Source organism: Nomascus leucogenys, chromosome 21 (assembly GCF_006542625.1).
Source record: "Nomascus leucogenys isolate Asia chromosome 21, Asia_NLE_v1, whole genome shotgun sequence".
NCBI lineage: Eukaryota > Metazoa > Chordata > Mammalia > Primates > Hylobatidae > Nomascus > Nomascus leucogenys.
Window position 1 is genome coordinate 71,906,453 of NC_044401.1, and position 14,918 is coordinate 71,921,370.

The 14,918-nt window shown below is 38.1% G+C and overlaps 1 protein-coding gene across 3 annotated transcripts in view; it reads right to left on the reverse strand.

The window, feature by feature from the left end:
* TAFA1 (TAFA chemokine like family member 1) overlaps positions 1 to 14,918 on the reverse strand; it is a 598,831-nt gene that overhangs the window by 6,394 nt on the left and 577,519 nt on the right. For all 3 annotated transcript variants that reach the window (XM_030802029.1, XM_030802030.1, XM_030802028.1), the window contains exon 4: positions 327 to 451. In XM_030802029.1, the coding sequence (XP_030657889.1) occupies positions 327 to 451 (125 nt within the window). The remainder of the gene's footprint in view (positions 1 to 326; positions 452 to 14,918) is intronic.

A 14,918-nucleotide genomic window follows, 5' to 3' on the forward strand; every position in this document is an offset into this window, starting at 1 on the left:
ATCTGATTATTATTCTGAGCACTATAGATGTTGGATGAATTATCTGAATAATTACCTCACGATTCCTCTCCCCTCTGGCTGGAAACTCAGCTTAATTCATGAGTCTGTGACAGAAACACTAAACTGCTCAGTGTGGAAAAGTCAAGTTCAATCTCTAACACCTCATTCATTGATGGACACTGATCTACATAGTTAAGAAAGCTTTCTGTCACAGGAGAATCTTTCTTCTTTCCTGTGCAAAGCTTCTGTGGATGCTGTTTGCACAGCACAAACTCAAATAGTACAGACTGTAACATGCAAAATACATTTGAAATAAGTGCACTTACTCTCGTGGTCTTAATTTTGTTGCCTGTTGCGCACATCCATCCAGAATTGTCAGGGAGTGTCTTACATTCTTCTCCTTCTAGGCAAGGCTCCATCTCACACCACCATTTCCCAATCACTATGGAGGCTGTGCAGAAACAGGAAACAACCGTGTTTGCAATTCATCCAAACAACCTGAACACTGACGTGTCCCTCTGCAGATTTTCATGTTCTTGGAAGCACACTAAGTCCTCTTTAATCCTCCAAGACTAGCTAAGAAAACTCTATTAAGAAAAATAAGACTTTAATTTATATGTCTTATAATGCAAATATAATTATGTGTATTGGTTTCATCAAGCAGCATTTTTGTTGGGGATTGAGACTGCCTTTTCAAAATTATGACAGTAAGAGAAACCTAACATAGCTGACTCCATCTTGCTTCTAACATCCAAGCTATGTTTGGTCATTCCTGGGCATAGGCCAAGCTAACTTTGGGAGGAAGTTAGTTTAAACTTATGGCAAGGATAATAATAACCCTTCCCAAAAGTAAAGTGCCTTTGTAAAACTAGTGAAAGGCCACAAAGTTAGGACTACAAGAGGGGGCTGAATTCTCTTAAGATATAGAAGTAGTTAAATGATAATCAGCGACTGTTCTGGAGGCTGCGAGATTTGTAACTTTTCCAATTATTCCTGTAGATAATATCACTATTGTAGAACTGAAAATTGACTGAGATGTTTTTCAGACTTTTGCATTCTAGCAACCGACTCCACTGAGACCCACACACTCAGGACCCAACCAGCCCTGTGGCCCCCACCTGGAGGCTGACTTAGCACATGAGAACCATTTGCCACACCTGTATCATTGCAACCCCAAACAATCAACATTCCCCATTCCCTAGTCCCCTGCCCACCTAACTACCCTTGAAAAATCCTAACCTCTAAGACTTCAGGGAGACTAATTTGAGTAATAACTCCAGGTTTTCCATGTGACCAGCCTTGTGTTAATTAAACTCTTTCTTTACTGCAATATCATGGTCTCAGTGAATTCGTTTTTGTCTGTGCAGTGGACAGGAAGAACCCACAGGCAATTAAAACGATCTTTTTGTTTTTATGTTGAATGCATATGGAAGAGGAAGACTTATGAAGGAAATAAAAATATTTTACTCCAAAATACACTTCTTTGACATAGTGTGAGATGGCTGTTCAGAGAGCCGGCAAACAGAAGTAGCCCAGCAAAGTTTTCTTTCACGGGGGAGATTTGTATCTATAAAGAAAATCTGCACTGATACAACCAGGCTTTCTCTGAAGCCCCCATTGTCCAGTCTAGGAAAAATTAACTGAGAGTCTGACACTTTTAAAGGCCTAAAAGAAATATTTACCTTCTATTTTCTCTGAGGGCTGCTACCTGTGAGACCAACGTTGCTAGCCAGGCCTCCTTTTCTCTCCCTTCCCTAACCTGTCTTGCCATATAACCTGATTTACCATCATAACTTGTTTTGGGCCATGCACTGAGTCCCATTCTTTACGTAACTTCAAGACGGTATATAAGCTTTTATACGCCGTTGGGGGTTAGTGTACTCACTGTGATTCTCCCTCATGTACACATTAATAAATTTGTATGTCTTTTCTCTTATTAATCTGCCTCTTGCCCATTGATTTTTCATCAAAATTTCAGAAGATGAAGGGGAAGTTTTTCTTTGCCCCCTACACTTAATTTTTGGGTCTTGAGCAACTTTCATGCTGTTAGCTTTTGTAGAGCACAGATCTTGCACTATTTCTGTTCAATGAAGGGGACAAAATGCCTCAATACTCTTCAGAATGACTGAGGCATTCTTCCCAGAAAGGCAAATTTATCCACCAAGCATTAGGGTTTATCCCCTAGCCTAGGACCTTGAAGAATTTCAAAGGCCTGGCAAAAGAAAAAATGAATTGACTGAAAGTACAAAAGAAAAGTTGCAAAATAAAAGTCAAGAGTAATATTAGATGAAAATATATCCTTACTGTCACGCCTCTGAGCCCAAGCTAAGCCATCATATCCCCTGTGACCTACACGTACACATCCAGATGTCTGGTTCCTGCCTTAACTGATGACATTCTACCACAAAAGAAGTGAAAATGGCCGGTCCTTGCCTTAACTGATGACATTCCACCACAAAAGAAGTGAAAATGGCTGGTCCTTGCCTTAAATGATGACATTATCTTGTGAAATTCCTTCTCTTGGCTCATCCTGGCTCAAAAGCTCCCCTACTGAGCATCTTGTGATCCCCACTCCTGCCTGCCAGAGAACAACCCCCCTTTGACTGTAATTTTCCTTTACCTACCCAAATCTTATAAAATGGCCCTACCCTTATCTCCCTTCGCTGACTCTCTTTTTGGACTCAGCCCACCTGCACCCAGGTGAAATAAGCAGCCTTGGTGCTCACAAAGCCTGTTTGGGGGTCTCTTCACACGGACGCGAGTGAAACTTACCATCAAGAGTATAGTTGATATGAGTTGTGGTTACCTTTTAATATGTTTAATATGATATGGGGGGAACTATCAGAAGTTCAGCCTCTGATAAAACAGCCCTAATTTTCAGGGGGATATCAAGAATGACCACAATAGGAAGCTGGCAATGAATTTACTTTATGTATTACATAATTACAGCACAGGTTTTCTGATAACAAAATTTTATAAAACCAGTGACTAGATTCACTCAATGCAAATCAAGAAACTCTATATTTCCCATAATGCCTTGATTGAAAAATGATTTCTACACAAGCACCAGTCATTTCTGTAGCTCCTCCCTGTATCAGCTCTTCCCAAATCCACCTGGGCATTTCCCATTCAGAATCCTCAAAATGTCAGCCAGGTGTTTGTCTCACGATGCTTTCTGGTTGGCTGTTTGTACACGGGACCAGAACCCTCGTTCTTTACTCACTCCCCTCCATCCCCCATGTCCCAAAGATGCTCTCCACCATGATGTTTAAGTCTCACAACAACAAAGAAGCCAAATGACATATGATAACGTCACAGAGGATTAACATTAAAACGGGATGGAGTAAACCCTGAAGCAAAGCAGGAGCACATTAAAATTCTCTCTCTATCCAGTATTCACTAGAGGGATGAGACTGCTGACTTAAAAGCAGAATGGTTTAACCATCCAGACATCTCTCTGCACTTAGTCTTTCCTACTATGCTTTTCTTACTTCGGTCTTCCCCTTCTTTAGAATTCAGTGGTCCTCAATCTTTACTTTGAATAAAATTATTATGTAATGAGGAAAGAAAAGAACTTTTATGTGAGGAATGTGAGCCTTTTGAAATTATTAGGCCCAGGGAGGTATAAAATGAGATAGCAATCACACCCTGCTTCCTCTCTTTTGAGGCACACATTCATCTAAGGAGATGGCTTGCAATTGCTGCAAACAGCTATGCATTAACCTAATAATGCCTCAGTGGACACCATATCACATGCCCTATAGCTTAACAATGGATAGCCAATCATTAATTAATGTTATTTCTGTAAATCAATGAGAATTCCTAATAAAAACTTTGCCCCCATCCCCATTTTTTCCCCTTTAAAAATCTGCTTTTAACCATGGCCAGTGGAGCTCATATCAAACGTTACTCTGGTCTGAGTCTTCCAGGCAGCTATACTTATTTTGGCTCAAATAAACTAATCAAATTACATTTTGTGCTTCAGGCTTTTCCCTTTAGGTCGACAGTAGGATTCTATATGCAAAGTCATGTCTACTCTATCATATTGTCAATTTAAGAAACTTCTCAAGGGTAATTTTGCCATATTTATTTTTTGCCTTATATGTGGACCAGACCAAAGTATGCATGACGAAATTCCACTGGATGTGGCCAGCAAGCATAGGTGGTAAAAATCTTCTAAATAGCTGTATTCATATGTAAGACAATGTAATATTACGGTAAAACATAGAGTTCAAATAGAAGACACAAATCCTCCGCAGGGTATAGAAAGATTGAGAGTTTAAAGGTTTTTTTTTTTTTTTTTTTCTTTTTGATGGCAGTGCTCTGTATCTGGGAATGAAGTGAAGGAAGCAAAGGAACATTCTTGTCATGGGTAAACGTACTTATTTATGTGAATGAACAGATGACAATATTACATAAGAGAAGCAAGAAAAACATACACTATTGAAAGGGAACAAAAATAAATTGTAAAACTTCCAGTTACATAAGATACAAATCAAGTTTTGCCAGTGTTTATTGAAAATCTATAATCTGAAGTTTCCTTTGGGCGAGCACTTAATCAGAAACAGTCCAGGCACATTTACTACCATTTCTGATGCTTATCCACTTAAAGCCCACCTAATATTTCAATATTGTTGCCCTGAATCTAAACCACCAAGAACGGAAACCCTTTGATCTTAGCATGAGAAGAAATTGCCTTTCCCAACAATCCTTCAACTTAGCATTTTGTCACCCTTTTTTCACAGAAGCTAGTGAATAATGCACATCCGCCAGTGGGGTCAGCTTTTTGCATTTTTTTTGTTGCCTCCTTCTAAGCCCTGTTCCTCCTTCTCCTTCAGGCTGCTCTCTGCCGTCTTGGAGCTGATCTACTTTGTTGCAAGCTAACAAAGCAGTTTCCTTTTGTCTTAAGGATTAATATCTCCTAAATGAAAATGTAGACATTAGGGAAAAAATAAATCTCCAAACCCAAGCATCACCTTTAATTCAAGGTTGTAAAGATCCACTGGCTTATAGGGGGAAAAGAAGAGGCTTTCTAAGAAGAAAAATGTCTTCAGACCTGTTACGACATCTAAAAATTCACATTAGAGTTGCTTCTTCTAAATAGAGTTGGATGATTTGCTCTACCCTTTGGCTGATTAGAATCCAATTCATTCTTCCAGTTGTAGAGAAGTTTAAACCTGAAGATTTGCTAATTTGAGTCGATAGAACAAAATAAAAATAAACAGATTAACAGGAACAAAAGGCATACAAATTATGTGCACACGTGCAAAAGAGTCATTCAAAACACAAAAATTCAAAGAAAGGCAAGATGATCGATGTTTTTATGCCATCTTGAGCTTACAGAAAGAATAGGGGCTTGCAACAGGTTATGGAAGAAGACGAAGAGAAATTTGGCTAGCAAAGGTGGTCCTGTTACGCAGATGAAACTTCTCAGGTAGCAGCCCTCAGAGAGAACAGCCGGGTGTCAGACTCTCAGTCAATCTTTTCTAAATACTGACAAGGTGGGGGCTTCAGAGAAAAGCTGTTTGCATCTGTTGTTTACTTCACTTTTTTTTTCCTCTACAGATGCAAATCCTCTCCACTAGAGACAGATTTGTGGGGCTACTTCTGTTTATAAGCCCTCTGAACAACCATCTCAAAATATGTCAAAGACATATATATAGGGGTGAAATATTTTAGTTTTCTTCACGGTGTTGCTTTTCTGAAGATGTCATTAGACCAATTTTGTTTCTGATTGACAATGACACGTTACATGGCCATCTTCATATATATCCTTTTATATTCCAGGTCAAGCTGTGAAAGGAAAATAAAATCTCAGGACCACAAACTCACTATGCCAAAGGGAAAAGTTAAGCTTGCGAAGTGAGTCACACACACACAAATCCTTCGTTTCTAAACAGATAGCTGCAAGATAGAAGGCCACATGTCTCTCTGCATGGTCTCGCTCACTCTGACAATGTAAATTAACAGCTTATCTTCACAGGTACAGGACAAAGACAGGAGAGAAATCATCCCTCTCCCCACCCCAAGAAAAATGCGTATTAGACTTCTTCCTCTACTCTGTTTACTTTATCTCCTGTAAAATGCAGATTTACTGAACGCACAAGATGAATCCATAATTTACTGTTCCTCTACCTGCTCCTTTCACATGCAACATGTAGATTTAGTGATCACTCATTAAAGCCTCTGATATGGTTTGGCTGTGTCCCCACCCAAATCTCTTTTGGAATCACAGGTCCCATAATTCCCATGTGTTATGGGAGGGACTCTGTGGGAGATAATTGAATCATGGAGGTGGCTTCCCCCATACTGTTCTCATGGAAGTAAGTCTCATGAGATCTCATGGTTTTATAAGGGGTTTCCCCTTTTGCTTGATTCTCATTCTTTCTTGTCTAGCACCATGTAAGATGTGCTTTTCACCTTCTGCCATGATTGTGAAGCCTCTCCAGCCCCATGGAACTGTGAGTCCATTAAACCTCTTCTTCTTTATAAATTACCCAGTCTTATGTATGTCTTTATCAGCAGCATGAAAACGGACTAATACAGCCTCATAAGGATGCGACTACTCACCTTACTACATAACTTCCTTCTTTTTTTTTTTTGTTCTCCTTACCACTGTGCCCACTTTTCCCCTTTAAATACTGAAGCCCTCAAAACCCTCTTTGGAAAAAGTGCAGGCCACAGTACTATGGTGACTGGTGTCTCTTTTTCCCAGGTGTGTCCTCATCATTGGCAAAATAAACCTCCAAATTGATTGAGACCTATCTCAGACTTTTATTATTATTATTATTATTTTGGTTTACAAAGCTACATTCTCTAATCATGATTTTCTCATAAACTCATTTTTTTCCGCAGTTTAAAAAAAATTTACAATGAGAGAATTTCAAAATTGCCTCCTCTTCACCCAAACTGAAAGCTACCTAAAAACCTTCAGGTTATTGAAAGAGAATTGATCCACTAGATTTAATAAAATGAGCTAATATGAATGCTAGTTAACTGTTTTAACAATTTTGTCTCATGGAGACACTTACGATGTGATGGAAACCCAAATATGCACCCTCCCCAACTACTTCTTTGGTATATTTTGAGATGGCTATTCAGAGGGGCTGTAGACACAGAAATAGCTCTGAAATGCTGTGTTTTATGGGGATGATTTGTAGCTAAACAAGAAATCTACATTAGTGAAGAGTGGATGCAAATGGGCTTTCTCTGAGCACTGCCCACCCTCTACATCCCCCCTTCAAAAAAAAAAAAAGACTCAACGTCTGACACTTTTAAAGTCTGACAGAGAAACTTTTACCACAGGCTTCCATTTATTCTTTCTGAGAGTGCTCCCAGATACCTGAGGGGCTTTTATCTGCATCAGAAGGCAGTATTTGTCAGGTTTTGCCTCTGCCGTTCTCCCATAACCAGTGACACCACCTCCTCCTCCTCCTCCTGAGAAGCCCCAAGCCCCTATTCTTTCTGTAACCTCAGGGTGGTATAAAAATTTCAGTCATCCAGCTCTTTTGGGATCTCACATTTGTGGGACTCCCATGTCTAGGTACATGTTAATAAATTTGCATGCATCCCCTCTGTGGATCTATTGTCCATTCATTTTAACAGACAGATTTGAACGTTCAGAGAGAAGAAAATTCTCCTCACCCCTATGTAAGAAAAGTATAAAGATAAATAATTCTTAAATATTTTGAATTAAGAGAGCCAATGCAATAATAAAAAGGATAATTAACATTTATTGAGTGTTCCTATGTGTTTCTCCATTAGGTATTTTAAATGTATTACTTCAGTCTTTGGAGTAACTCTGTTAGAGTAGGTAGTTAGGTTGACATTAGCAGGGCAGGAGAGGGCCCCCATCAAGAATGCCTGGCAACCATCAGGTGATAGTCAGCTGGTTGTTAAACTGTCTCTTTAAAATAATAATTGGTCACAGCCAGTGCCAGGAAAAGGCAGTCTCCTAACAGATAGAAAACACCTGAAGCTGGTGATCAGCAGCTTCCCCATAAGATCTCAGGAGTTGGATGAGTGGGCACAAGCACGTGCACTAAGAAGCAAAATGATGGAATTTAACGGACCTTTCTCCAGGAACACTCAACTGATAAGGGAAAAATGCTTCAAATGAGCATGTGCACAACTTCCCAAGGGCTGGCAGGTCACTACACATGTGGACAGCCCCCCAAAGGAAGAATCAGGGGAGACGGGACACAACCCCCGAGAAGTAAGCCAACTTATAAAACCCCAAGTCAAAGGTCAAATTGTGCGCTTGGATCTCTCAAGTCACCCGCTTGTCCCTCTTTCAAGTGTACTTTATTTGCTTTCATTCCTCCTTTAAACTTTTAAATAAACTTTCACCTCTGCTCTAAAACTTGCCTTGTTCTCTCCCTCTGCCTTAGGGCATTCGGTCAAATTCTTTATTCTGAGGAGGCAGAATCTGAGGTTGCTGCAGACCCAAATGGATATGCTGCTGTTAACAACCCTATAAAGTAGGTATTATCACTAACCCATTTTAAAAGTGATGAAACTGAAGCCCGAAGAGACTAAGTAACTTTCCCAAGCTTACACAGGTAGGAAGTGCAGAAGTTAACACTGAAACCCAGGCTTGCTGCACCACCAAATCCATGTTTTTTTTGTTTTGTTTTGTTGTTGTTGTTGCGAATCATTATAATGCTAATTCAGTGCCTTCTAGTTTTGTATTCGGCATTCACAGAATTAAAAAAATATATTGACTTTTGAGTCCATGAGTCCATGAATTCTCTATGTTGTATTACTATCGAAAATAAATTTCATATCAAACACAAATACTTGCAGAAAACAAAAACGTTAAGTTTCTTGTAAAACTGTTAGCTTTAAAAATAAATTCAAGCAAGAGCCAACTTATCATACTTGCTTTTTTTTGATCTGAGCTACAAATTACTTGATTTCACTAGTTATAGCATTTTAATAGAAATTCCCACAAGGGAATCATTTTTGAAGCCACGAGAAACTTGTGAGGTAGATGCATAACTGCTCCGAGGACTTTTTATCCCCTAGAACTGAGTTAATTAAATATCAGCCACCAAAACCAACTTCTCTTATCTGAAGTGATTATGAAAGAAGATCTTTAAGGTCCCTTTTAACCCTGGGGTTCTAGGACTTGCTCTGTGAATTTGCCATGCTTAGGAAAATATTTGGTCTTCAACTCTTTCCAGAATGTTCATCTTTCTTTGAGAGATTCTTAAAATCACTAAAGCTTCTTTAATCATGAGTCTTGATGTCTCCCTTATACTAGGTCATATTGCTATAGAGCAAAAGAGAGGCTGTGAAAGGAGAATCAATCCTTTATTTCAGTATAATTCCTAAACAGAGCAGAAATCTGTTTTTCATTATGGTGGTTGTTCACTCATGAGGCATTTTGCCATGGAACTATAGCAAGATACTAAAAAGCAATGGGCTTAATAAAAACAATAAATAAACATTATATTGACTAAGAACTGCAGTCCCTTTCTATTGTTTCAGTAGACAATCAAATTCAGCAAATGTTTATCAAAACATTACCTGCTTTACCAAGAGTGATAAAATAAAGAACACGACATAGTCCTGTCCTCAAAGCTGACCGTTTAGATCAAAGTTTCTCAATACAGGTTATTGGCATTTTGACATAAATTACAGGAAAGAGGTATAAATGAGCAAAGTGCTCTTCCCCTAGTAAATATGTTGTGTTAAAAGAGCAGGCTCAGGTTGGGGAATAAAAGGAGAAAACCTGCCGTAGTTTGGATGTCTGTCCTCTCCAGAGTTCATGTAGAAATTTGATCCTCAATATTAGAAATGGGGCCTAATGGGAGGCGTTTGAGTTATGGGGTGGATCTCTCATGAACAGGTCAATTCCCCTACAGGGGAGGGTGGGTGAATTCTCACCGTCTTAGTTCCCACAAGAGCTGGTTGTTTAAAGGAGCCTGGCATCTCTCCTGTCTCCCTTGCTTCCTCTCTGCCATGTGGTCTCTGCACACACGGCTCCCCTTCACCTTCTGCCATGAGTGGTGGCAGCCTGAAGCTTTCACCAGATGCCCAGTCTTCCAGCCAGCAGAACTGTGAGCCAAATAAATATTTTTTATTTATAGATTACTCAGCCTGAAGTATTCTTTTATAGTAACACAAGCAGACTAAGACAAAGGCTTAATAAGACTATGGAAGTTCTTGAAAGCAAGCAGCTTGTGCTATTTTTTTTTTTTTAAGAGAATGGTGAATCTAGATTCCACGAGCAAAGGGAAGATATGATTAAAGGGTTGGTAGGGGAAGATGCATTGGTGTAGTGTGTAAGATGGAAGAAGAGGCAGATGAAATGCTAGTTAAGTGTCACTAAACTCCAAGAGAAAAGATAAACTCTTGATTTTAGATGCTTGCACTAGAATTGTGAAGAAGGGCAGGGTTGAAGGCAATGTTAGGAATAACAGAGGAACACTTTAACCAGTAACTCGTCATCTTAGCTTTCACTCCAATCACACTGGACTCTCTGCTTGCCTACTTGTACTAGGCAGTGAATTCCTTAATGGTAGGATTAATACTGTACGAATCTTTGAGTGGCATGAGGTAGCTCAAGCTGGATTTCCAACTTATGAATGAATAAAGAAAATGAAACAAAAAGAGAAAAAAATAGTGCCTATATCAAAGGGTTGTGAGGATTACATGAGAAAGTACATTTGAAGTACTTAGCAGAGTACTGGGCATTCAGTAAATCTTCAATAAATATTAGCTATCATTATCTTCATTGGCATCATCAATTTTATTACTCTAAAGAATAAAATCATGCCAAACCAAAAAGGCAATTCTTCACTGTTAGAGTAAAACATTATTCTTCGATATGCCAAACTCTCAGCTTGCTTCTATGACTTATGAGAGTTTGAGCATAAATTAAATGGTTGAACATATGATTGCATTCTGTTCCCAGAAGTAGGTTATAAGTACATCAATCAAGACAAATCTCCACCTTACTTTTGCAACCTGTCATGCAATTTAAAGCAATGGCTAGAACTCCACTGGAGGGATGGGACAGCTCTCCAGCCTCCCTTTTTGCACAGGTTGTTGGAACAGCTGTTACAACCCTTTTCTTCAAAAGACCTGCAGTGACTCCCTGTGTTATTGTCTTTATCAAAGCAAACAGAAAATTAAAGGCATTGGATAACCTTCCCTGCAGTTATTTCAAACTTCTGCCTTTCTATGAGCACACATTTAAGGATAGGATCCAATTTCGAGACATTATGTATTGGTTAAGACTCTAAACTCTTGGGTATGTGATAGAGGGACCTGGGTTTGAATTTTAGTTCTACCACTTTGTAGTAGTATGACTTTGAAAAATTGCTTAGTTCAAGATTAAGTTTTCTCAGTTGTAGATGAAGTTAAAAGTCACAACTGGTTATTGTGAATTTTAGATAAGGCACTTACCATAATGCCTAATAAATTTTATACTCAGCATGTGGCAGTTATCACTATTATTTATCCATATTTTTATTATCCAGCTCTGTATGCATCCATCCCCTCACCTTCATACAGGGTTAATGCCTTATCCTTAATGCAAGATTATACTAATACTGAAACACATATGATCATTTTTTACAGGTCAAATCGTATTTCTTTAGAGGATCTACATTATATTTCAAAGACATACATGAAGTTAAGGGCTGATGATAAGATTGATTAGGATTGCATTCCCTCTACAAATTCTATTCTAGTGCTTTTCAAACAGACAATCTTATCTTGGTGAGGGTAGAGGGGAGGATATGGATTGCGAAATGGGCAGGACTGAAAGTCACAAGTTAAATGTGGTATAATTTCCTTCAGTTGTTAGATTTTTTTAAAGGTATTTGAGACAAAAGTTATCTTTTATTCATTCAAAAGCTAATCATTTACTGCAGTGCTGGACATAAAATCAAGACACACAGTTCCCACTCTAAAGCAGCACACAGCCCTTTTTTGGAACTCTGCACCAAATATAAAGACCAGACATAAATATTGACAAGTTGTGATGCATAAAGGGATACAGTGTGCTATCAGAGAAAAGAACAAGTGGATATAATTTAGATTCTCAGAGTGTGACCATAAGAAGACTCCTCATTGATGAAGTAATTTAACCATTAAGTAATTAACAAAATTGTTTTTGTATTAAAACAAGTAAGCATATATATTATGATATAACAGGCTACCTTGACGTGAATTTTAAAATAAAACACAAAACAGTTAGAAATCTTTTACTTGTTATGGGCTACTCTAAGCTGTCTTATTGGAACACGGGTACATGTCCTATTTTGAAAAAAGCTGTATGCTCTGGTGACAAGGAATTTTCAGAGACCTTTTGCAACTGAAGGAAGCTCTCCTAATTCCTGCCACTAATAATACTCTTTGTCTTAGGCTGAATACCAGTCCTGGAGTCCCCGGCTTATTCTATACTTTTAATTTGTGATAACTTTATCCTTGATTCTGTTTGTAAATCAAATCTCAAATGTTGGTCTTGCTTTCACTAAATACATGATTTTATTTTAGAATTCAGCTTTACGTGACTTTGCATTTGTGTAGAAAAATAATTTTTAATAAATGGTTAGCAAGGAACACAAGGAATCATGCTTATTAAATACATTTCTTACTGTATATACCTTGTATCTTAAAATTTAACATTCTACCTTCAAATTATTTAAGAGTGACCTTAAAGTTTATTTATAGTAGATAGTAATTTGCAATTTTGTTGAAGAACAAATGTTTTTTATGTATCTTATTTTGCCAACTTAGAAAACCTTTATTTTTTTTCTAATTCTGAAAGTAACACATATTCTTTTCTAACATTTAAAGTATATGGATAATTATAAAAAAATAATTATCACTCATGATTCCATTTGGCAGAGGCATATTTTTACATTTTGGTATTTTTCTTAAACTTTAGAAATGGCTCCTTGAAGGAATATGTTTATATACAAACATTTCCCCAATTTTAAAAAGTACTTTATGAGAGTACTATTAGACTATATAATATAGTTTTTGCTGGAATTGCTACAAATTTACCATAATCAAATAACGTCAGTTGAGTACTCTTTCCTCTTTTTATATGTAATCATTTTTATATTTATTGAGGTATTAAAATATCACTTTTGGTTGATTCCACTGTGCAGTTGATCCCAAATATTAAATTAAGCTCAGAAAATTCCTGGTATTGAGTTCATTTGCAAAACTAGTGCTCACAATTTTGGCAGTAATGGGAAAGTTGTACACTGATTGTAAGGTCTTTCATTTTAATCCTACTCCCACTAGAGAAGATTGATATAAATAAAATTTAAATAGAGAACACATTTTAGATGCCAGCACTGAAAAAGGCTTTGTCAGACTAATGAAAAGGTATCAATTTTCTCTACTTTATTCAATGAATTGTGAGGCATTTTCTAAATGGATTAGATTAAAGGGAAGTTCAAACTCCCAGGGAGATGCTCTTGGCATTGATGGAAACTTTAGACAAGGGAGAAAGCACAGAGCATGCAAAACCTCTTAGGCCACTTCAGATCTATACAAATTGATACCAACTAGGAGAGAAGTGTCTCTAAGTCTGAACTCACCTATTGCCTTAGGAGCCAAATCCTAGGGAATCGAATGAGATACATTTTTTCTCTTATTTTATTAAGATGTCATAGGTGGCTGAGTGCATCACAACTGAGAACGTGGAAAACTCAGGAGGACTAAGGTCTGGATGAAAAGCCTGTGGTTCTCAGCACTATTTGCCTTGCTCACAGACACTTGAGAATGTGTTAATACAGGTGTTTGATTAAAAAAAGGAGAGAGAATAACATGATATAATACCATTGTGCTCTTGCAGTCTCTAGGGGAGACTGATATCTTCAGGTTTGCTGTAATTAACTTCAAAAAACATAACTTGACTCTCAAGTGAAGATGAAATATGGACTCCTTAATCATAGAGCACTCTCGAAATTAATTTGATGAGTGTCTGTATTTGAAATGGCAAAATAATTTGATAGTTGATTACTTCAGTCATTTGGCAAGAACTTCCCAGTATCTCTGGAATATGCCTTTGACCCTCACCTCTCAAAAAGTGGAAAACAACAATCAACAGCGTTGTTTGCCTATACAATACCGCACAACTAGCATGATTATTTTTGTGGAATTGTCTGGACTATTTGGAAGAGTTTAGCTTTACTTATCAGAAAAAATATTTATAGACCATCTGCTGTATGCTCAGCACTACTTAAAATAGGCAGACTGAACTACATAAAAACATAGCAGAGCCTTCACCTATGAGTTTTAAGGCAGATGAGAAAAATGAAGGATGATATAAGGATTCTTATATTTTGAAATATGTAATTTCACTAATACCAAACCCGCTAAACCAGAATGAATCTGCCAACTGCCAACAAACATGGGTAAAAAAAAAATTTCCATACTGACGCTTCGAAATTCATTTTGTTTGAGTCAGTGATGGCATTAAGAAAGCTAAAAAAATAATCAAAGGAGACCAGGAATAAACATGCAGCAATGTTTCAGAGGGATCTGTTTGCAAAAAGTTCAACATCTTAGTTCTACTGCCTTGAGCCACACATCCCCTACACTTCTGACTGTGTTTATGGCTATACATTTAGCTAAATTGAAAGTCGAGTGGAACACATACCCAAAGTTCAACAATAAAACCTAGAAACGGCCGGGCGTGGTGGCTCATGCCTGTAATCCCAGCACATTGGGAGGCTGAGGCAGGTGGATCACGAGGTCGGGAGATCCAGATCATCCTGGCTAACACGGTGAAACCCCGTCTCTACTAAAAATACAAAAAATTAGCCAGGCGTGGTGGTGGGCGCCTGTAGTCCCAGCTACTCAGGAGGCTGAGGCAGGAGAATGGCGTGAACCCGGGAGGCAGAGCTTGCAGTAAGCTGAGATCGCGCCACTGCACTCCAGCCTGG